The sequence below is a fragment of the Amblyraja radiata genome, chromosome 16, assembly GCF_010909765.2.
Source record: "Amblyraja radiata isolate CabotCenter1 chromosome 16, sAmbRad1.1.pri, whole genome shotgun sequence".
Taxonomy (NCBI): domain Eukaryota; kingdom Metazoa; phylum Chordata; class Chondrichthyes; order Rajiformes; family Rajidae; genus Amblyraja; species Amblyraja radiata.
In genome coordinates, this window is record NC_045971.1 from 15,377,597 (window position 1) to 15,402,949 (window position 25,353).

The 25,353-nt window shown below is 40.1% G+C and overlaps 1 protein-coding gene across 4 annotated transcripts in view; it reads left to right on the top strand.

Moving 5' to 3' along the window:
- The window catches only part of strada (STE20 related adaptor alpha), a 36,576-nt gene that overhangs the window by 8,840 nt on the left and 2,383 nt on the right, over positions 1-25,353 (top strand). For 2 of the 4 annotated variants that reach the window (XM_033035186.1, XM_033035187.1), the window contains exons 3-12: positions 45-102; positions 6,456-6,484; positions 11,576-11,678; positions 13,118-13,239; positions 14,156-14,264; positions 14,955-15,078; positions 17,900-18,071; positions 21,839-21,943; positions 24,726-24,967; positions 25,284-25,326. In XM_033035186.1, coding sequence (XP_032891077.1) covers positions 45-102; positions 6,456-6,484; positions 11,576-11,678; positions 13,118-13,239; positions 14,156-14,264; positions 14,955-15,078; positions 17,900-18,071; positions 21,839-21,943; positions 24,726-24,967; positions 25,284-25,326 — 1,107 coding nt within the window. The remainder of the gene's footprint in view (positions 1-44; positions 103-6,455; positions 6,485-11,575; positions 11,679-13,117; positions 13,240-14,155; positions 14,265-14,954; positions 15,079-17,899; positions 18,072-21,838; positions 21,944-24,725; positions 24,968-25,283; positions 25,327-25,353) is intronic. The other 2 variants (XM_033035188.1, XM_033035189.1) reach the window with 1 other exon arrangement.

Genomic DNA, 25,353 nt, shown 5'->3' on the forward strand with positions numbered 1-25,353 from the left:
TTCTCTTTTTGTTACCATGTCTTTTTTTGGAATTGCTGCCCTAGCGGTGGGTGTCTGAAAAGCTAGGTGTCGAGAGCCTGCAGGACGTGGGACTATTTGGTGGTAAGTTATTGTGCCAATGTTGGCAGGCATAAATTTACATTTCAGAAAACTGACATAGAGGTTGGTGTATGGGTTTGTTGAATCCCATCTAATGCCCCTGTCCCACTGTACGAGGTAATTCAATTCTCCCGAGTTTCCCCTGATTCGAACTCGGAGAATTACGGTAATGGCCGTTCGTAGGTACTCGGGGCTCTCGTGGACATTTTTCACACTGTTGAAAAAACTTCACGAGTTTACCGCGTTTCCAGAACACCTGCCTTTAGTGTTACGAGCCGCTAAGAGACGTTCCAAGCTCCGACGTACCCGGTAAGTACATTCTACGTACTTACCACAAGTTTGATTTTTTTTTTAACTCGGGAGACCTCTTGAATTACCTCGTACAGTGGGACAGGGGCTTTAGAGATCAATTTGACTCGTTCTCTCTGTCTGGGTCACATCAGATTCAGATTAGTTTATTGTTATAGGGTGCAATGAAGCTCATAGAGAACACAGTATACATGGTAACTTTCTTTCTTAATATCTTTGATGTTCTGAATGCAATTATGTTCATTTGTTGATTTCCCTTTTTATACACTTCTAGTTTGTTTCATAGAAACACCTGAAACATCTGATCAAATGCACATAATTAAATTAGTCAATGAGCTAATGCAACAAAAATACCATCATCCGAAGCAGATGAGTTACAAAGATCTACGATGTTTGTATTTCATGGAAGGTCGAGACATCAAAATAAAATATTTGCGGTTATATTCAAACCTAAACATGTCTAGATTGAAACTTCCCAAAAGAGCTCCAAATGCATTTTAATTTTATTTATTTTTAACGTGGAATCAATGTGGATACCATATATCATCGGATTCTGTTCAGACAGTTGGTTCAGATGTTACATAGTCTAAGATTATAGTTAGCATTTGCTTTTTCATTGGACACTGTTGCAAAATAAATTTATTTATGCTGAAGTCCATTTGAAGTCTGGTGCCTTTTCACTTTTAATGGTGTTGTAACCTTCAGCCTGTCAGTGCTCTAGCTCAATATTATATACTTGTATAATAACCTGTGTGAGATTCTTTGCATGATATCCCTACTTCCACAACCCACTTGCCAAAAGAAAATTGACTTTCTTGATTTGACTCATATGATTTAAGTAGTTTTTAATTTTCTTTACTGTTCAATATTTGCAATATGTTTCCCTGGTTCTCCTGTAAGACATAATTATTTGTGTCTATATAAAGCTCTCATACCAATCAGTGAAGCTGATGCTTCCCAGTACTTATCTAAATGAACCCTCGGCGATGGTTGTGGAATGGTTGAGTATTGCGTTAGTTGTTTGTCGTGATGAATTCTAGAAAATGCAGTAATTTCTTAGCCAGATGATCAGATCTGAAAGAGAAAATTTTGGATGCAAGTTCTCTGAACTTTTGAAAGCTTCCAGCATTTTCCATATTTGGCTTCAAATTTTTATTGTTCATTTTATTATTGAACTGACTGCTATACCCATCGTCACTCAGGTTATCATGCTGGCAATCATGGTGTTCTCATTTTTCATGTAGTTGGGTTTTATTTCACTCCTTGTAAATTAAATAAACTTTAAAGTTGAATTATCCCATGAATGATGTTATTGGGGGTTAAAATTAAAGTTACCAATTACAATATGCACACAAAATAAATATGCAAAAATCACATTTAATATATTTCCTATATGTAGTAGTGTACACATGTACAATGTATAAATAGATTTTAATATTGAAGTGATTCAGAATATACTTTCTTTTTAATTTAGTGTAAAAAATGTGTGGATTATTTTTATGCCCAATACTGGAGTAATGAACATAGAATTGACCATGGAAACATCACTGAGAAATTAAGGCCAACATGTTGTAATGATTGTTCTTCATAATCATAATCGTAATTTATTAGCCAAGTATGTTTTGCAACATACGCGGAATTTGGTTTGCAATAGTCATACCAAAAAAAGCAACAAGACACACAACTACATAAAAATGTGACATAAACCTCCACCACAATGGCTCCCCCCCCCCATTCACTACTGTGATGGAAGGCAATAAAGTTTTATCTTCTTTCCTCCTTTTCTCCCACGGTCGGGGCGATTGAAGCTCCCGCAGCCGGGGATCGAAGCTCCCGCGATCGGGTCGGTTGAAGCTCCCGCGGCTTGGAGCTCCCGAAGACGGTCGCTGACCAGGGAAAACAAGCTCCACGTTGTTAAGTCCGCAGACTCCCTCGGTTGGAGCTCTGAGGTCCCAGCAAGATGCCGCCAGTTCCACGATGTTAGGCCGCAGTGCGGACGGAGATACGACACGGTAAAAAGTCGCATCTCCGTCGAGGAAAGAGATTTTAAAACGTTTCCCCCACCCCCAACCTCCCCCCACGTAACACAAAACTAAAGATTAAAAAAAACATACATTGTACAACAAACTAAAAAAACAAAGAAGGATAAAGACGAGACAGGCCGTTGGCGAGGCAGCCATCGTACGCCCCCCCCCCGGAGCCTTGTTAATGCTCATAGGGTAATACATTTGTACAGGGAACAAATTGCAAAGGTAGAGCCATAAAGTGATACAGTGTGGAAACAGGCCAAACATGCCTACACCGGCCAACATGTCCCAGCAACACTAGTCCAACCTGCCTGTGTTTGGTCCATATCCCTTCAAACCTGTCCTATCCATGTAACTGTCTAACTGCATCTTAAACGTTGCAATAGTCCAACGTAAATCAGATAGGATAACCAGTATCTGAGGGATGAAGTAATTTCCCCCAACTGCATTACCAGTTATTATGGTACATGTGGTAGTAATTTTTGAATTGATAATCATGTGCAATTGCATAATATTGATGGTTCCATATTCCTGAGTAGCATGACTCGAGTTTCTTCTTATGGTTCAAGATTATGTAATGGCACATCAGATAGTGACACAGTTTAAAAATTCAACAGGAAAATGCACAATCGTGTCCATGTCTGTCACAGATAATAGATGTATGTAGCACAGGTTGTCCAGGGCGCTTCGAAAAAAGGTTTTCATGGCCTACACCGTGTCATTTTATTCAGTACCAAAATTGCTTTTTCACACCACCATTGGCAAATCAAGTTGTGTTGAGTGACATTTGGAAAAACAACTTGCTTCAGATCATGAAGGAATGAAATAATTTGGCCCACGTTTTTCATCAAAATTATTCCTTTTGAATCTTTGTGTGTCATTTTCTAACAAAGTAAGTTCAAAGCAAATACTCTCACACCTGGATGGCCTGTATAATGTGCTCATATATTAGTTTTCAAGTGTAATTGTTTAATATTTTCCAAATATATGCTTTTGATACAGACTTTCATTTCATCTTGTGGGATTACGATACTAGTACTAAAGTAACACCATCTATTAATTTATAATAGAATTATTGTCTTGTGAAGGGTGGTGAATCTGGAATTCTCTACCCCAGAAAATTTAAGCATTATCATTAAAATAAAGGTGAAGGTGCATTTTTGTAAGATTGTGGATTTGAGGGCTGTGTGGCTCTCCTAGAGGAAGAACTGAGGCCAGCATAAAGCAGATCATGTTGAATAGCAGGGGAGATTTGAGAGGCCAGGTGGCCCAACCTCATTCATATTTTGTAATGGTCTTGTGAGGGAAGAAATTCCTTCCTTCACCTACTTGGTCAGACACTAATGAAACAAAAGAGAACACACAATACATCTAGAGCAAAAAAAACCCAAAAAGGCTTGCTGGTTCACCTGTTGAGTTCATCCAGAGTTTGTCTTTTGCCCTTAAATAGGCAAAGTTGGAAAGATGCTGACCTGGTGGGTTGAAGGACCACTTTCTGTTCTGTACAAGTCTAAGATCTTTGCCTCGCATTACTCTGAAATTATGCTCTGCCCCCCAGTTCCAGATATCCCCATTAAAATAAACAACTCCTCTAAATCCATCCCGTCAATCCTACTTAGAATCTTATGTTTCAATCGGATTACTTGTAATTCTTCTAAACGCCATTGAGTATCAGTGCAACCTGGTCAAACTTCCTTTGTAAATAACCTTTTTCATCCAGAGCATCGACCTAGTGAACCATGTCTGTGCTGCCTTCTTTAAATATTAAAAGCAAAACTACCTACATCACCCCAGGTGTGGTCTCACCACCATGCTGTAAAGTTGCATTAAAACGTTGCTACTCTTATACTACGTGCAACTAGCCTTCCTAATTATTTGTCGCGATATGCTAACTTCATGTTTCATGTACATGATTTCTCAGATCACTTTGCAATATTTGTGGTCTCATTCCATTTAAGTGATAATACGCTTTTTTTTTCCATTCCAAAATGGAAAACCTGATAATTTCCCACGGTGCTTTTCATCTGCTTACTCATTTAATATACCTTTTTTTTTACCCTGCAGTCTCTTTGTGTCCATCTCACAATTTACTAACTCGCCTGCCTTTATATCATCAGTGGGTTTGTATACAGTACAGTTGATCCTGTGTCATGGTCTTTAGCACCTGTGGCTCCCCATGAGTAACCTAATGCTATGAAAATGACTAATTTATCCTGGGTGGCTATTTTCTGTTAGTTGGATATGGAGTCATATGGAGTAGAAACAGGCCCTTCAGCCCAGTTGTCCATACCGACCAACATGCTCCATTTACAGTAGTCCCAATCTGTCTGCATTTGGCCCATATCCCTGTAAACCTATCCTATCCATGTACTAATCCAAATGTGTCTTAAACACTGTGATAGTACCCGCCTCAACTACCTCCTCCGACAGCTCGGTCCATAAATCTTCTCTGCACCCTTGCCATTGGATGACATCCTTGCTGATATATTAACACCAAATCTGTGTACTATTGTGCAGTGACTGTTTATGTAGCATCTTAAGAATGCTGAATCCTGAGCGAAATACCATTCGCTGTAGGAACGGCAGGTCAAGCAGCATCTGTGGAGCGAAACGAATGGACGTCATTTCAGGTCATGACCTTTCCTCTGGACTGGGTGTTGACCCGAAATCTTGACTTTCTGTTTCCCTCCATGAATGCTGTTTGACTGGCTGAATTCCTAGAGCTGATTGTTTTTTCCACTACATGGCAGGTAGACAACTTTAAAAGCACTGTGTGAACTGGGCAACCATAAGTGATTTTGTGTGTAGTCTCCAAGCTTTCCCACCAACCAGAATTCATATTTGCAGTTCTCATGAAGGATTATTGACCTAAAAAGTTGACTGTCTCTGTCCACAGCTGCTGCTTACCTATTGTGTTTTCCCAGCATTTTCTGTATTCAACACTTATAGGTTTGCTCAAAAATCAACAAACTGCAGTTTTTTGATTTACAATCAAGATAAAAGATAGAGATGAGTTAGAATTGTTGTGTGTCTTTTGGAACTCCCTGAACTCTCTGTCCGGAGTCATTAAGTAATTTCAGGGCTTGGGTAGACATTGAACTGCAGGGTATAAGGCAAGAAAGTACAAATGAACTCATTAGTTTGATCTTAAAAAAATCATGAAGAACATTCAAGGAGATCCGTTGCCAGCACCCATTTCATAATTTTGGAAACTCGCTGCAAATTTCATTTGTTGCCTTCACCTGGAGGATTTGATACCTGTGGGTAAGGAAATATGTATGGTTGGATGGGTATTGTTGGCCTTTTTCTTGTGCTGTTTTCGGTGTCTTTGTCTCTGGAGTAATTCGTTTATCATCCATACCCTTCAACTCACTTGCAGCAGACCCTTTCTTGGCTACAACAATGATCTCTTATATACCTTATCCTTGCTACTCTAGGCTTTTCCCTCGTGCTCTTGTTTCCCTTTCATGAATCCTCATAAAACAATTCTTGCAACGTAAAAATGATGCAAGTTGCAACGTAAAAATGGTGCAAGTTTTTCTCTTCCCACATGTGATGTGATTTACTTTGGATGCATGCAGCAGTCATGCAGGCAATCCACTTTAGTAGTTTTATCTAAATGGTGTCTCGACATTATGGGAGGGAAACTTTGTGATGTTTTAAATGTATGCTGTATTTCCTATTTTCTATCATTTGCAACCTATGCTCTGATCTCTTAGCATTCCATAGTATCTTTACACATTTATTCTGTGGTAATGGTCATGCCGTTTTTTTATACATGGAGACTGTAATGTCTATGTGAGAAGGACACTTTGATTATTAAATCATCTGACACCAAATTCTCATCCTTCAAATACCATAATTATTGATAAAAGGCAGTTTAATAGCTCTCATCGATCTATAATTCTCGCACCATATGGCAGTGACTTGGATTGATGACACCTATGGTCAGGTTTACCAGTCTTGTTTACTAGTTGTTTTGCCCTAATATTAAAAATCAACTTAGTTTCTTTGCTTCAGAGCGGCCTCGAGCGGAGTATCACAGGAAGGTGAGTACTCTCCACCAAAAGGCTGTCTTGTGTTGATTGCATGTGAATCTTTGTGCAGTGTGGTATGTGACTCTGACTACAGGAAATATAAGGTTTGATCTCCTGCATGTCAGACATTTGCTACAAAGCATTTTACTTTGGTGTTCACATTTCATAGCAACTTTGGTTTTGTTTCTGCATGGGGCAAGTTTGTTATATACAGTGTAAAAAAGGGGCATTCAGCCCAACCCATGACCCTCCCTCCTTGCATTCCTTTTCACCCCACGCTATCCAGATGTCCTTGTACTTATCCAGTTTCCTCTACCTCAGGCAGTCTGTTTGGAGGAAGTTGCAATTTCTCACAACTCTGGATTTGACGCTGACTGGTTGATTGTCTAGTTTTGGCTCTCTTTGCAAGATTTGTCCACATCTACCCATTTAAACTGCTTTAGATTTATGTATTCGTGTTGCACCAGTTGCCTTTCTGTAAAAACAAAAACTTACCAGCTGGTTAAAAGTTTTTGATTTATTATCTCTCGGTTCTTGCTATCATCCATATAGGTCATTGCATTTACACCTTTTCCATTGTACAAATTTCCATTGTTGTTATATGTTGTTTCCGGGGCAGTTCATTTTGCTGTACTAAATCCATAATACAAATCCTAAAACACTTTGAAATTTGGGAAATAATTGATTGCAGTTGCTCAACTAAGCACCTAAGCCCAAGGAAAGGGAGCTCTGTCAAATTCTGCTGTATATCTGAATCCTCTCATGACCTCTCATGGCTCAATCCTTCACAATGCTAAGCTTCAGAATCTTCTTGTGGGCTGTGCTTTTGTGCAGCAGCTACCTTTTTACACATTTCTAGGATTTGTAGAAAATCAAAAAACTGCAGATGTTGAAGATCTGAAATAAAAACAAAATGCTGAAGCATTCAGCAGGTTAGTGGTTAGCATTTGAAGATGGAGACCCTTTGTCAGAATTTAGAAAGTGAAAAAACACATTATGTATAAATTTGCTAGAGAGTTGGGTGGATAAAATAAATATTCCATGATGGGGTAAAATTAGGGTTGCCATCTGATGGATTATGGATGAGGTCACTTAGTCGGGTTAATGAGGGCAATTAGAACAAAGCAATGTAAAAGTTGCAAAGTGCAGAGCGATGGGTCATATCGGCAGGTCAGGCTGTGCAAACAGGGAGACAAAACAAACAATGGATGACACTCGGCAGAACCAGCCAGTTCTGATACTGAGAAAAAGCAAGTTATCTAAAGTTACAGAATTTAATATTGAGTTGAGATAGCTGCAAAATGTCTGGCAGAAGTTGAGTTGCAATTCCATAAGATTGCATTGGGCCTTGTTATAACAGTGTAGGAGGCTAGACAAAAAGATTAGAGTGGAAATGGGACTGAAAATTAAAGTGGCAGACAACCGTGTTCTGAACTGCCCTTACTGGTTGAATTGCGGTGTCCTACATTGCGTTTGTACTGAGTGGAGTGCAGAGCCATTTCAGAGTGCAGTTAAATGTAAATATCACTTTGAATCTTGAGACAAAAAAGACAATTTCCTTTGCAGGTAGGTTTTTAAGACATCTGACTTTATTGACATTAACTTTAAACTCCCCTGTTACTGAGGTAATTTAATCTTTTGGATGTGTCATCTAGAATCACTAGTTCAGCACCGAAACCATATGCCAGACATTGAATTACTGATTGAGATGCAGAACTGCAAGAGTTTTGACAATTTCCAAGTGAGAAAAATTATAACTGGCAGGTGACACTGCTGCACCTCTGAGCTCCAGCTTGGAAGCCGAAGACAAAGACGCTGTCAGCTGAGAATAGTGCACCATGTCAGGATGAGGTGGCTAAATGTGATAGAAAAGAAACCAGACAAAACAACAAAAGCTTTACAGTTTATTGGATTAAGATTGCGATTTCATTTAATTTTTTTTCATACAAAGATTACCTTTCTTTAAAGATGTGTTCCTAGCCAGGAGTTAATAACCCATATCAGAACCTGAGAGGATAGAGCATGGCCCCAAATCTGGAAAAGTGCAACCGTCCAGCGATCAGCATTTCCATGGAATTGTCCAGTACTGTCCGATCCAAAGCTGTTGATGATCTGCATTTTCTTTATTCTTAAAATCATCTCTGATCAGAAACGCAAACAGAAAATGCTGGAAACTCTCAGCAGGTCAGGCAGCATCTGTGGAAAGAGGCGGAAAAAAAGTAGACTTTAACAGGGAAGGTGGGTGTACTGTTGAAAGGGACATGGCATTGATTGGTTGAAAGATACAGCATGGAAACAGGCCCTTCGGCCCACCAAGACCATGCTGACCAATCACTGTTCACACTAATTCTATATGATCTCACTTTTTGCATCCCCTCCCAACACACCAGGGTCAAATTACAGAGGCCAATTAACCTACAACCCCACACTTCTTTGGGATGTGGGTGGAAACTAAAGCATCCGGAGGAAACACATGCAGTCACAGGGTGAACGTGCAAACCAAAGATCCTATAGCTCCGCTATAAGATCTTTGGTGCAAACTACACACAGAGCTCTGGTGCACTGGGTCACTGGTGCTGTGAGGCAGCCGCCCTACATCTGTGATAGGTTGAGGCCTGCGTTGCTATGAAGATGAGTTATTAATGGAGCATTTAGAGGGGGACAAAGAAATGTGATGTGTTGCAAATAGTCGTCAGGCTGTGTTAATGGAGAGGGGAGGGGGAACCAGAGCCAAAATCTCAGTTGAATGACAAGCAAAAATGGCAGCTCCCATATGGACAGAGAGAGTAAATATTCAGAAGTTGGAAAATTTGGTATTGTATCAGGAATACTATTTATTGTGTAATAACAGCAGAGATGAAGCTGTCCCTGAATCTGGTGGTACATGTTTAGCTGGTGAAAGCAATTGCCTGTGATTATTTTTTTTTAAATTCTAACTGCGGTGGGAGGCTATGTTCAATGTTTCCTTCAAAATATGGCCTCCTAGGTGCTGCACTCCTTATTAGCACTAGATTCATGGCTCTGTGCCGAGCTGGAACTCTCTTCATTAGGCTGATCTGGAGATCTGAGCCAAAGTGTATTTGTTTTAAAAAATAGCTATTTTTGCTTGAATTTGTTTGGGGTGTGGTGTGGGAAGGACTTTGTAAAAAGTGCGCTAAGTGCAAACTGATATCTTGAGTAAGTTTCTTTTATTTCACTTTAGTGGCTCTCTGATAGGCTTGTTTATTATACACTGCTTGCACTGATGACATTGTTGCGCCTTGTGCTCCTGTACTGCTTGATATTAAGCTCTACCACGCCCTTGCTGTGAATTTCTGCCTGGTTATTCTGTAGTGTGAGTCATTGACTAAGGTCAATGAGCCCATTGTAGACTCCTTTGCACCCCTGTGCATGGATGCTGTTTGCCTAATCCCATTCTTCAGCTTTTTTATAGTTAGTGGAAATCTTTTACTTTTCTGTGATGAAATATTGTGTGGCAGAGTGCTAGGCTTAAAAGCAGGAAATTCCCTCAAAGGAAAGCATTATTCTTGCTGGTCTGCTTGCTCGCCTAGTGAGTGGGTTCCACTTCCAGTAGCAGATCATCTGCATGGCAGGACAAACAAGAATGATGCATGATCCTTTGATGCAAGGAATTTAACCTCCTCACCCCTCTTTGAATAAAAATGAAGAATGGATAATGAGTAGAAACTAGCTAATAGCTCAGCTTTTAGCAAAATATTTAGCCTGCGAGAATCAATAAGTTTATTATAGATGGGCTTTAAGGGGTTTCAAGGGGTAAAACTCAAAGGATGTGTGAGCTACTTATGTAAGGTAGGGAGCAAGGTGATGCACTGTGGGAGAACATAAGAGTAAAAACACTGGCCGCTTATGCGTGCTCTGCTATTCAATTATGTTTGTTGATCTTTCATGCTCTCCGCTCCAGTTCCTTCATTATCCAGACACGGTCATATCCATAAGAATGCTAAGATTATATGTTTGAGTCTCGCATGTGGCTTGAACCGATAGCCTACAAGGGGAATGTGAAATCACTGAGCTTGGACTTGAACTATCCCTGCCATCAAATTCACTGATTCTTCTCCAAATGACCCTTTAGTCTTGAAAGCGAGTGCTGTCCACATAATTAGATGAATTTGTACGTGGAACATAGAGCAGTGCAGTACAGCATGGAAACAAAACAGAATATCTGTACCGAACATGATGCCAATTGAAACTAATTCCTTCTGTCTGTGCATGATCTATATCCCTCCATTCCCAGTGCATCAATATGATTTTCTAAAAGTCACTCACATGCTGCTATAATGAATCTTTCTTAAACAACTGCTATAATGAATGTTTATATGAGCAGTAATGAGGATATGAGAATGTAGCAAGTGAGGTTAAAAAAATGGTAAATCAAAGAAGGTTATTTAAAATAAATTGGTATTGATTTATTATTGTTACGTGTGCTGATATACAATGAAAATGTTTGTTTAATCTGCACGTTCTGTTGCATTTGATTATAATCTGTAAAAGTTGCACAACACAAATCTTGCCCTACTGAAGTCTAGGATGCAATGCATCTAATGGAAATTGTGTGCAGGGCTTTGCAGCTGTGGACTTCTGGGTGGCCCTGGTATTTATTGCCAGGATTGAATTACCAAATCTACTTAATTTTTTAAAATATATAAATTAACTTATTGCCATTAAAAGGAAAACTGGAGAACTTTAGGAATGTGAAGACCCTTAGATCCAAGAAGCTTGTCCTTTCATGAGAGTCAACCAACAACGATCTTACCAAAACCCTTGGTTCCTTCTTTCTTCAATACCTTTATTCAGTGCATCATCTTCCATCATGACCTTGCTCAATACTACATTCTATTAAATGTTTGCCTTTGTTACTCACTGCCTACAGACAGGCTCTTTCATCGTTCTTTCTCAGTTGCACCTGTTTACATTTTGAATCATTTAATGTTATAGTACAACTTTGTCTTAGATTGCTAAATTTTATCCAAAATTTAAAGAGGATTGGAGCTAGCCTGTTGAGTTGAATATTACTGTAAGCCGACCTTACTGGAATTCCCCAGTCAGTGGCATTACTGATGATCTATTTATTTTCTCCCTTAGACAGATGAACGCTCATCGGAAAATATTGCGCCTCCCCAGAACTGGGACACCATGAACAACTACCCAGCAGACAGTGGTTCCTATGAACTGCTGACTGCAATAGGTAATGTGTGTGGCGTGTGGGTGTGTGTCTGTGAACATGTGTGCATGTTTATGCAAGAACGTTTTTCCATTATATCTTTTCAGGCAGAGAGTTAAAAATATTGATCCGGCATTTTGAAGGAATAGTGAAAAGATAGACTGATGGGATAATGAAAGGTAATAGTGGTTCCATACTGTTGATGCTGAAGTCCTTTTGTGGCAGAAGACAGAGGAGAGCAATGCAGTCAGATTCTGATAACAGGTTTCACCTTGGATTGGAAATAAGTCCTTAGACCTTCCAGAACAGTTAAACGCCGAGTAGTCTCCAACCACCAACAAAATGATAGAATGGAATTTCCTCAGAGTAAAAATAACCAGGATTGCATTCAACTTCATTGACATCTTTGCACATTGGGTCAGGTCAATTTTTCCCCATGATCCTATAATTCCGGAGATTGATGATGATCAAGCAATATTCTCCCTATATTTTATTGTGATACAGTAAATATTTTTACTGAACTTTCACCATCAGAATTTAACTTCCTTCTGTTATAAATAGTGACAGCTGCTTCGGAATTTTTTTTGGGGGGGGGGATTTTTTTTGCTTCCGTTTTTTTGGGAAAGTTTAAGTAAATAACAGATTTGTTGTTATTAAATCTCTCACTTCAACACGTTGAAGAGATGTTCAGTGTTACAGTGCAATGTGTGGTGAATTTGCCCAATTTTATTAAATAGGGAATTGTTATGTAAACAAAGCTTTAATGTGACGATATTTCTCCCATTTTCTTTCCCCATGTCAACATCTGCAAGTGAACACAACTAAAGCATAGGTCAGAATTAAAAGGAGATGAGCTTTTTCGGGTATTCTTGCCAGTGAACAGCTTTGTACAAAATGTCTTTCACTATGTTAAAGCACTGTTGGTCTTGAAAGCAAATACCTTAAAGCACTTTCCTTAGTGAAGCATTATGTGGGGAATTGACTTAGAAAGGCATTTATGATAACACAATTCCAGAAAAAGCTATTGCATGAACGTCCCAGTAATTTGTTTATCATGTTTAAAGGAGAACTCTTAATCCACGCACCAGAAAACAAATCCTACTCAAAGTATTTTCATGCAGTTGATTACATCTACTTATGCAGGCAGGTAAAGCCAAAGTTTGATTATTTCTAACTTCCTTATAACTGCAGTGGAGAATGGGCTAATGTTGTGCAATTAATTAAATTCTGGATGGAGCCATGAATATTTGATCTTTGGTTTTTGAGAAACCGATGAACTAACCCAAGGTCATCCAGAGCAAGAAGTACGAGGCAAACATCTGCCAACGGAGGGTGTGCAAACAGAATGAATCCCGTCGTTAAATTGGGTGGATGTAGTTGTGAACCGCAACTATTGAGATGATTCCGCACCGACTCTGCTTTAATTGTGGCATTTAAAAAAAAAAGCTGTCTTTCTCGCCCAGGTAAAGGGTTTGATGACATCATGACTGTAACCCTGGGGAGGTGTAAACGCACTGGCCATCAGGTGGCTGTTCGGAGAATGAACTTGGACAACTGCACTAACGAGATGCTTGCTTTATTACAGGTAAGGTCCTGTTAGTTACGGAAAGGTGAATGGCCACATTCTCTTCCCTAAGGTAGTGGAGACTAAACTAGTCGTCATAGGTTTAAAGTGAGAGGGGGAAGTTAAAAAAGGAGTGTATGAATATCCTTGTCCTTCTTGGTGAATACAGATACAAAGTACTGGTTTTGTGCCTTTCCTACATCTTCTGACTCCAAGTATAAATTGATTCCTTTGTCCTTGATTGGGCACTCCTTCCCAACTCTCAACTTACCTCCATGTTTTTAATGTACATGTATAAAGTTTTGAGATTTTCTTTAATCCGACTTGCCAATAACATTTCATGGCCCCTTTTGGTTCTTTATACTCCCTGTGTGGGCTCTTTCCTGCTGGCTTTATATTCTTCAATAGTTTAGAAAGATTAAATGGGTATTCATATTAACCATCTAATAGTCCCATTGAAATGCTACAGACTAGGCTTTGCAGAGAAGCACAAGCCCAGAAGAGCAACCAGCAAGCTTTCATTTCTTGCACACCAATAGATCCAAAGGCTCTCCAAAACTGCATGAATTCATGCCAAAAACCCCCATTAAAATGTGATGTTTGATGCAAATTTGGTGAGAGTTTTGAATTTAGAACATTTTTAATAGTGAGAAATGAAACGCGTTGGAAGCACCTTATATGGATATTAGAACTTTAGGAGTAATGATGGTTGGCTATTGTGCCTTCTGTTCAGTATATTATTATAAACCTCTAATTGGCTGTGAATAATGTTTTAACACAAAATTGTCAAAGAAAGAATAGAATAGCGCATTGAACAGATGCACAGAATAGTGGAGAAAGATGTGTTAAGTACTCCACTAAGTGGATACTTTTACTCTGTTAACTCATTAGCTGCTAAAGCATGTTATTTGGTAACCTAACTGTTTTCATACACTAGGGTGAGCTCCACATATCAAAATTGTTTCACCACCCCAATATATTACCATACAAAGCCACATTGATTGCCAACAATGAGGTGTGGATAGTGACTCCATTCATGGCCTATGGTAAGTTTGGCACATCAGTCATGTAGATTATTGTGGCTTTGAAACTCGTATTACATTTTCACGTTGCTGAGCTCTTTCCAATCCATTAATTGTGGATTGTGCAATGTTAAAGTTATTGATTGCCATGCTGCTTGCAACGTTGGGGCCATATGTAACTCTGTGATGAGTTTGCCACCAGGCTGCTTGTTTCTACCTCTGTATCACCTGACTTTGGCTTGCATCCTGACCATATTCTTATCTTCTCTCTCCCATTAATCCGAGTACATCCCAAACTCAGCAAGCTGCATGTTCCATTCATTCAACAACTTGTGCTTACACTTGGTTTTGTTTTTCCATTCTTATTTTTAAATTCCTATGGCTTCACCTTCCTACCTGTATAATATCCTCTAACTGTTCCTATAATATTTGCCCCTTGAACATCCTCAAATTTAGTCACAATCACTGACTGTTGGGTCTTCAGATACCAGAATTTCCTCCCTTCATTGTTTGAAATGAAAACCTCCTCTTCAAATTTTTCATCGCATGTGTTAATATTTTCTGGTGATTCTGTGTCAAAGTTTGCTTGCTAATGCTCCTGTTCCCGTCTAAACACTAGTTTCAGTCTAGTTCTGACAGATTTCCAAACCTGTCGTGCACAGATGCGTTCCATTTTAAATAGATGTTAATTATGTTATGTGGTCTCCTTACCAGGTTCTGCTAAAGATCTGATGAACACCCATTTTACTGATGGTCTGAATGAGCCCACAATTGCCTACATCCTGCAAGGGGTGCTAAAGGCCTTGGTTTATATTCATAGAATGGGATATGTGCACAGGTAATGTACAGCGGCTCAGGCTGCAAGCAAAATTAATTGAGTGAGCCTTGCTTTTGAAAATGTATTTATGTGATTCAGCATTTAAACATACTATTGCACAGCCAGACTTGAATTCTATGTAAAACTGGTATTGAAAAATACAAAAAAATGAAATAGAGTGAAACTGTTTGTTTCTTGGTGTTTGGTTTTATACTTTCATCAAATCACCCATACATTTTCTGGGTTAATAGAAAAAACTTTTTTTTTCTTCATAGGTGTATTCATATGTATTTTCTAAGTACCTGACAATAGCCCAGTCATAGAATCATTCAGTTTGGAAACAGTCCCTTCGTCCCAACTAGTCCATGGCGACCAAAATGTTCCATCTAAGCTAGTCCCATTTACCAAGGATCCAGTAGATTCTTAAGATTATTTTCTGGTGTAAGACTGATCACTGGAATTGTTCTTGCCCTTTCTCTCATTTTTCAGTTGATGTTAGTCAGTCGCATTCTGGGGTCAATTTTATTTTTGTAATTTATACCTTTATTAATATCCAGACACCTCTGGCAAGGATGACATTGTAGTGAATTAGTCTCACTGCTGTGTAGAGAGTGCCAGGATTTTTATCAGCAACAATGATATATCAGCAATATATTTCTAAGTCAATATGGTATGCGACTTGGAGAACATGCAGTTGGTGATACAGCCATTCACCTTCTGTCCTTGTTCTCCTGGACTGTAGGCATTGTAGGTTAAGAAGATGTTAGAATAGCTTGGATGAATTTGTAAATTTAGCATTTTGTGAAGACATACATTGCACCTGGGAGAATACTGGTGGTGAAGCTAATAGTCAAGTCAAGTCACATTTATTTATATAGCACATTTAAAAAACAACTCTCGTTGGCCAAAGTGCTTTACATTTGATATAAGAATAGTATAAACAAACAAACTACATACATATATACAAATAGCCCTCGCTCAGTGGACGTCAGGAAAGGCTTGGGAGTATAGATACGTTTTTAGTCTTGACTTAAAGGAGTCGATGGAGGGGGCAGTTCTGATGGGAAAGGGGATGCTGTTCCACAGTCTAGGAGCTGCAACCGCAAAGGCGCGGTCGCCCCTAAGCTTATGCCTAGACCGCGGGATATTCAGCAGCTGCAGTGGTGGATGAGGTACCAATTGAGTGGGCTGCTTTATTCAGCACATTGTTTAATATTATTGGAATTTCACTCATCCAGAGTATTCCAATGCACCCCTAATCCATGCTTGTAGAAAGGCAGGATGAGAGTATATTATATTCCCACCTTGTCACTATGTCACCATGGTGTTTGGTCCAGTTGAATCTGTAATCAATGGTGACTTCCCTCTCCTATCATGACTCCCCAGGATGTTGATGGCAGTAAACTCAGCAATGGGAAGGAGTGGTGGTTACACTCGTTGAACACAGTGGTGCGAATGATTGTTCGCTGAAACCCACACTCGTCTTCCTTTGTGGAAAGTATGTCTCTAGCCACTGGAGTGTTTTCTCCCTGATGCAGATATTTGATTCACATTGAATGATATTAGTAATTGGCTGAAGACCAAACTCTGTGCTGGTAACGATCTCCGGAGAAAGCTGAGTTGGGACTGGCTGTATTTGGTTGTAAATGTTTAAGCTGCCACATAGTGAGGGCAGTGATTGAAGGAGGAGTCTCATCCCCCTCCTTCAGGCGATGTGTACTCCATATGGACTACAATCCCAATCATGCATCCCTTGAAACTTTGTGAATAGGGTTTTATACACAGTAGTGCTTTTTCATTTTGTGAATCTTTGGAACTCTAGGGGCAGTAGAAGAAGAATCATGGAATATTTTAAAGGCAGAAGTAGACACTTGCTTGTTAAGGAGGTGAAACGTTACCACAGATAAAATTGAACTTGTGGCATGGTGCAAGTACTAAATGCATGTAGGAGGTGACAATGAATACTGCAGGGATTCCCTAATACACCATTTGCGGATCTGTAAAGCGCAGAGAAACAATATAAGTTTGCACGTGGCATCTTCGTGTAACGAGATCCCCAACGTACATTGCACAAAGCAGGGGCACCTGGCAAGGAAAGAAGTGTTGATTGGGCTCAATTCACTAAGTCAAAGGATCAAGCTGTCTCATCATTGAGCATGCTTAATGAGTTACACTTCCCTAAACTTTCCACTGTCCTTAGATGCAGTGCACCGAATCCCCCACCGATAAAAGATCAGACAACAGTGGACCATTGTGGGCTCCACCTTTCCTTGATCATTGTTATTATTTGCATATCTTTCATTCATTTGTTCTATATCTCTCTATATCACTTTATCTTTATCTCTTGTTTCCTGTTCCCTTGACTCTCAGTCATAAGGTCATAAGTGATAGGAGAAGAATTAGGCCATTTGGCCCATTTAAGCCCACTCTGCCATTCAATCATGGCTGACCTATCTCCCCCTCCTAACCCCATTCTCCTGCCTTCTCCCCATAACCCCTGACACCCGTACTAATCAAGAATCTATCTCTCTGTCCAAAGCAGTGTCTTGACCTGAAATGTCACGTATTCCTTTTAGCCAGAGAGCTGCCTGACCCTCTGAGTTACTCCAGCTTTTGTGTGTATCTGGATTAAACCAGCATGTGCAGTTCCTTCCTACCTGGTTGCCTTGTCGCCGGTTCTTTTTTTCTAGCCTCTTTTAGTTAAATCCCTGCTTTTTAACTCTAATAAATTGCACACCTCTGTTAAATCTCCCCTCAACCTTCACTGGTGTAAACATTCCAGCCTGCCCAGTCTCTGTATCATCAGCATGGTTAAGTAATCAACTTATTTTGTTCTTTTCAGGAGTGTTCAAGCAAGTCACATTCTAATATCATCAGAGGGACAGGTTTATTTATCAGGACTACGCAGTATTTTCAGTATGATCAGCCATGGACAACGGCTACGGGTGATCCATGACTTCCCAAAATACAGTGTTAAAATATTACCATGGCTGAGCCCTGAGTTGTTGCAGCAGGTAAGCCCGCACCTACATACGCATGCTAATTAGGAGAAGAAGTAAACCTACTCTACCTGGTTTGCCAGGTGAGGAAGGGACTGTGGATCCCCAGCAAGACCAAAAACAAGACCTGTCAAAGTGCGGATGAGCTCCCAGCGAGCCAACGGTCATCCATACTTCAGAAGAAGTTGTGCTCACTGTCGTACATAGCATTGTAAGGAACGATGAAATCGCCATGTCCGTCTGAAACCAGCACCACTGCGTCACTAATGTTTTCAACGATGATAAATGAATTAATCTACCACTTAATAGTGTCATGACTGCTGATTGTAACCTCAACTCTGCTTTCCCATCACCCCATAGTAATTTTTGAACCCTTATTTAGTAAACATCTACCTACCACTGCCTATAAAACTTTCAAAGATTCAATTTCCCATGCTCTTTGAGAACGAGTTCCAAAGTCACTCAATTCTTAGGGGGGAAGAAAAGGCCTCTTCATGTTAAATGTGTAATCCATTTTTTTTTAACGGGACTCACAGACTTAGATCCTCACTTGAAGAACTATCATCTCCACATCCAACCTGTCAAAACCCCTCAGGATCTTGTATGTTTCAATAAGTCTTCGCTGTTCTAAACTATAGTAGATGCAAACCTAGCTTGTCCACTTCTCCCTCATCAGATAACTTACCATTCCAGATAAGATCTCTGCATGCCCTATATAACAAAAGCATAGCCACCCTACTTTGGATTTGAATTTCCTTTGCAATTGATAATATTGTTAGCTAGCCTTTGGTAAATCATTCGCTTGGACATCCTGATCATCTTCAGAGATCTAAAGTCTTTCACTATTTGGATAATATGCCGTTTTCATTTCACTTACCAAACTGGGATATTTTGCTTTTTCCCACATTAAATGCCAGGGGCCTTAATGTTGAGAGACACTGGGGTGCAAGTACACAACTTGCTGAAAGTGGTGGCATGAGTAGATAGGGTAATGAAGAAGATATAGGATATTCTTGCCTACATAGGCCAGGGCATTGAGAAGAAGAGTTGGTATGTGATATTGTTGCTTTACAAAACAGTAGTGACTGTATTTGGAGTACTGTGAGTAGTCTGGTCGCCACACTACAGGGAGGATGTAGTAGAGAGAGAGAGAGAGAGAGAGTGCAGAAGCAAATCACCGCGAGGTTGTATGGAATGGAGGGCTGTAAGTAGAACTTGGGTAGGTTTATTTCTACTAGAACGTAGGTGGCTGACGGGTGACATAGATGTTTATAAAATTATGAGGGGCATAGAGGCAAAGATGGAATCATTTCCCAGGATGGGAGAGTCTAGAGCTAGAGGTCACAGGTTTAAAGAGAGGGAGGATAAATTCTAAGGCTCTCTGAGGGGAACTTTTTTCTACACGGGGTTGGTATTAATGTAATGAGAGATGACGGTAGAAGCAAAAACAGTTAAAGCCCTGTCCCACGTTACGAATTCATTCAAAGAGCTCTCCCGAGTTTGCCCTGATTCGAACTCGGTGATTTACGGTAATGGCCACTCGTCGGTACTCAGGGCTCTCGTGGACATTTTTCAACATGTTGGAAAAATCTTCACGTGTCTTCCCGTGCTTACCTGCCGTTAGCGAGTCTTCCCGAGTACCTGCCGTTAGCGCAACGAGCCACTTAAGAGACGTCCGCGAGCTCCGACGTACCCGCTACGCTCATTCTCTGTGCTTACCACAAGTTTGATTTATTAAAAACTCGGGAGAGCTCTTGGAATGAACTCGTACCGTGGGACAGGGCTTTTAGAATGTTTAAAAGGTATTTGCACAGGTTTGCATTGGAAAGGCAAACCTAGGGTATGCAAATGTGATTAGCATAGTTAGGCATCACAATTAGTATGGAGAAGGTGTGCTGAAGGGTTAGTTTCTGAGCTGCACAATTCTATAAGGACATGGGCATTATTGCCAAGGCCAGCATTATGTTAACAATTCCAAAATGCCCAAATGCTCTGAGCCATCACCTTGAATCGCTACTGCTCAGTGTAGGAAAGTGTATAAAATGTTGAGAGGCATAAGCAGAACCTTTTTCCCCATGGTGGAAATGTACGACACTGGAGGGCATAGCTATAAGGTGAGAGGGGAGAAAGTGTAATGGAGATGCGCAGGGCACAGGGAGTAATGGGGATCTGGAACGCATTGCCATCGATGGTGGTGGAGGCAGATACGATAGTGGCGTTTCAGAGGCTTTTAGACAGGCATATGGAAGTGCAAGGAATAGAGGAATGTGAATCATGTTCAGGCAGATGAGATCAGTTTAACTTGGCACCATGTTTGGCACAAACATTGCGGGTTGAAGGATCCATTCCTGTGCTATACTGTTCTATGTTCTAAACCTAATAAAGGGAATTGCAAAGCAATGGAGGATGGGGTTGCCGAATGGATTAGGCAAATAAATTAGCAGAGAAGACGACAGAAAAGCAGTGGAGAAATGTAAGGAGCAAATTCATGACTCCTAGCAAAAATATATTCCAATGAAGAAAGATTCGGAAGGGTGGAAGGAGAAATGAATCAAGATAAATAACCAAATCATGGAAGTAAATGGAGATATTAAGCTTTGGAGGGAAGAAACAGATTTGTGGTCCCCGCATGTGAAGCCAGCATACACAGGATGAAGCAGGGCAGCAAATGTAATGCTGGCTTATATTTCAAGGTAGTGGAATATATAAGTAGAGTAGTCGTCTTGCTATTGTCCAAGGCAGGAGTGTATTATGTACAGTTCTGGTCACCTTACTTAAATATGTATTATCGCTGGAGGCAGTTCAGGCAAGGTTCACAAGAATGATCCTGTTTATGGAGTGACTGTCTCAAGAGGAAAGGTTCAATAGATCGAATCTGCACTCAATGAGGTTCAAGAGAATGAGAGGCTATCGAAACATGCAAGATTTGTATATGATGGAAGAATGTCTCCCTTTGTGAGATGGTCTAGGACCATAGGGTAGAGTCTCATTCAAATTAACGAGATGAAGAATTTCTTCTATGTAAGGTTTGTGTGCCTTTGATATCTCTTGCCGTGGAAAACTGTAAAGATTGAATTTGTGAATGTATTCAAAGCTGAGATGGATAGACTTTTAATCAGTAAAGAAACTGTGGGTTATGGATGTAGGTGGGCGAGTGGACGAGGAAAGTTGGATCAGTTGTGATCATTTTCAATGGTGGAGCTTTCTTGAGGGGCTGTAAAGCCTTCTCCTGGTCCGGTTTTGTTATGGTCAGTTTATCGTACTTAGAGCTATCAGGTAGGCATTTCAAAACTTTGGACTCGGCAAAGGCAGGATCTGCTCATGTTATTTGTATGTCAAAGATTTGTAAATGAATTAAATGATTTTTTTTCCATCTGGTCAGAGAAGATAGAGTTTCATCTTGTCTGTATTAACGTACCCATGCAACTACTATCCTTAAACACTCGAGAAAGATAGTGTTTATTAATCTCTTGTTTCAAAGCACAACTCGATTACTGTTGGAAATAATTGTGTCATGTTTGGGTTGAGGAATAAGTGGTGAGAAATTGATAATCTCTAAAATCCTCATTCTTATATAAAATTGGTGTTTCTTTAATGTAAATGCCATTCAGAAATCTAAATTTAAGGTTTTTAATTGCATGTCAGTACTGCTGTTTTACAGTGGGTTGGTCACATGTTAACTGGTCGTCAACCACTTGGGAACTGGGTTCTAGTGCTTTACTAATGTTGTTTGCAGATAGTAACTAAAGTACTTTTACAATTTTGACTTTGTTTTTCTACAGAATCTACAGGGTTATGATGCCAAATCTGATATTTACAGCCTGGGAATAACAGCATGTGAGCTGGCTAATGGACATGTCCCCTTCAAAAATATGCCTGGAACTCAGGTATAGGTGCTGTGGAAAACCTGTCAAAACACAAACTGCACTGCAGGTCTTGCCACCTTGGCTTTGGTTGCCCCGTGATAATTGTAAAACCTGAATATCTGGCTCTGTAGACGAGGAAAAAGCTGAAGAATCGTTAAATTAACAGATTGAGAACTATTCAAACTATCAGTGTGCACTCCGTTTAATTCAATCTTCCCTTTTAATTGAATACAATGAAGCAAGGTATTTTCTGACAGAGGAGTGCTCTTTGCCAGTTAGATAAGATAGGACGTAATGGGTTGAGTGGATTAAAAAGCAATGTCCAGAACAAAAAAGCCAATGGTTGCAATTCCATGCGAAGGTCTAAATGATGAACTAAACTTTAATTAGTGGTTTTATATTGCAATTGAAACTATAAATAGTGAGACTGCATGAGAACACAACTCTGGGCCTTTAGCAGACTCTCCTCAATGTCCAGCAGGTGGAGCAGTAATCAACACAATCAGAAGGGTGAAGATGTACAGGTCCTCCCCGGGTTCAGGACACTGACTTTACGGACCGTGCATACATGCGAGCATTTCCGAGACTGCCAGGACTGCAGGCACCTTCTGCCGCGTAGGAACTCAGTTTGTGACCGCATTTCTTACTTGTGACTGTCCAGGTTATGAGCAGTTCACAGGAATGGGACCGTGCTGAAACCCAGAGGACACCTGTATTCAGCAAAATCTGTAGAGTATGTCAGAGCAGCTTGTGAATAGTGTTGTGGCCAATTAGGCAGTGTAGCACATCACTTCGTCTTTCACAATTATATAAAATGTACAGAGGAGAGGAATCTAGAAGATGATCAGAACAAGGAGAAATAAATTTAAACTGGTGAAACGCAAAGTTGTTTGAAGGTGAATAACTGAAACAAGTGGAGTAAAAGTTGAAACCCAAGAACCTAAATAATTTCCGTAATTAAAAGCTACACCAAGGGGAATTTTCTATTTCATCTGGATGAATAAAGTGGTGTGTTGAATGACTTGTTTACCTGTAATCTTGTAATCTGTAATCTTGTAATCTGTAATCTTGTGATGCTCCACATGTTAACAATTAGAAGATAACAATATTAAGGTAATTTAGTTGTTCCAAACCAATAAATTGAAGGGATAAAATACATGCTGCAACAAATGTTAGTGAAACCAGGGATAAGATCTCTGAATTCAATGGTAGTCGTGAGGGGCAGTGGAGAAGTTGCTGATGGTGTGCAGGAAAAAACTGCAGATGCTGGTTTATATCAAAGGTAGGCACAAAATGTTGCTGGCAGTACATGGATGGTGGAATGTATTGTGAAGAAAGTGATATAAGAAAAATGGATTAGAGACAAAAAGCTTGTTTTAAGATCAATCAATGGCAAAATAGTGCAGATAATCACGAGACCGAAAACTAGATTATTTGTAGGAAAATAGTCTTGGTATATGGCAACGGAATGGTTTCCAGAGAAGTAGATCTTTCCTGACTAATATACAAGCTTTTATTTTGAAAAGTGCCTTCCAAACAGTGGCTGATGTTGTAGTTACATTTCCAAATTCTTTCATCTGCCACTTGAGGGTTGAAATAGTGGGTTTCCTTGGTGAAGCTTGAGATGCTTTGCCAGTAAAGACTGCCAGTAAGATAAGAAGTACAATGGTCAGGGATAATGTACGACCTGGAACCGTGTAATGAGTGGAGTGACCCTTCTTGATTTGGGCGACTGACCTGGATGCAAAAACCACATCAGATAAAGTTCAGGATCAATCGATAAAACGCCTTGAACTTTCATGTAACTTTAGACACAATGAAGGTTTTGAAACTTTCCATTTATTGTAGAGCAAACAGACTTGAACTGTTGACCCAAGGAACTGCAGATGCTAGAATCTTGAGTAAATAACAAAGAGTGCTGGAGGAATACAGCCGGTCTGGCAGGATTTGTAGAGAAAAATAAAAGATCGTCGGGACCTTATTAAGGCAGATTAGAGTAGGGGGAGAAACTTTGATAGAGTGGGACAAAACCGGGCAGTGATAGGTGGGTACAGGCGAGATGAGTGGAGTAAGTGACAAAAGCTTGAATGTAAAAAAAAAAAGACAAAATGAGATAACGAAACAAGATGAGGAATGAAATGCAAAACTAGAGGGAACTATATGGACGGAAGGGAACAGGAGGGAAGGGAAAGGGTATAATAGAGACGTGGGGCTCGGTGATGGGGATGTGCATGAAGAAGGTGAAAGGAGTAGGGTGACAGGTGGTGGGAGAAATGTGTATGCATCTGGATGGTGGGGCAGAGGAAATAGCCTCTGGGGCTGGAGGTTAATACATGAAAATGGAGAATTCATAGTTGGTACCATTGGGTTGTATGCTACCAAGGGGAATATCAGGTGCTTTTCTTCCAGTTTGTGTGACGTGTAAAGATGTAACTGATCAAATTCCTACACCCTCCTTTCTGTAAACAAGAACAAATAAAGGGCGCAGTTAGTTTTATGAAAATTTAATTGTCAGGGAATCTGGGGAGGATTGGAGAGTAAGAGGAGAAATAATTGGAGAGCTAGAAACAACGTGGTCCTTGAGGAAGTAAGAATGATGAAAACTGGCGTGAGTAGAATGTCCAGTTGCTGTGGCCAATATTTTCTGTAATGCTGGCCTTCTCTCCACTGGCTGCAAAGTACCAGCCACGTTTAATGACTTGCATTATTTGAAGTGTTTCCTGAACATGACCAAATTCATTTTGCTTTCTTTGTGATGTTTAGATGGCCAGAGATGTTCTGATTGCCTTTGCCTGTGTTTCAGATGCTGCTGGAGAAGCTGAATGGTACAGTGCCTTGCCTGCTGGACACCACAACGATTCCCGAGGAGGAGCTTCTGATGACAAACTCTCAGTCAGCGGTGGATTCTGGCATCGTAGAAAGCTCGGCCGCTTGCGACATGCGAACAACGAATGGGGAACAAGTGCAGCACCCGTACAACAGGACTTTCTCCAGGCTCTTTCACAACTTTGTGGAGTTGTGCTTGCAGCGGGAGCCTGAGCAGAGGTACGTGCTTGGTGAAAGTAGCTGCTATTTGTTGATAAATTGACTGTCATTCAAGAGACATGGATTAATGCACGATAGCACTACTGTAACAAAAACCAGCTGTGATCTTGCTGAATGGCAAAGCATGCATACTTTTGCTTCAGTTTCTGATGATCTTAACATTTTGACCTGGTGTGATGATTACTCATTGGCACATTAATCAGCTGTACCACGGTGGACATTTTATCTGTGTAACTGTGCAGCTCCTCCACTGTAATACTGCTGTAAGTGATGCTATTTGTTTCAGTCCTCTAACACTTTTTTTTGTTCTTTATAGACCCTCTGCCAGTGCATTACTCAATCATTCATTTGTCAAGCAGGTATGTCCGTGGTACCAAGTTATTGGT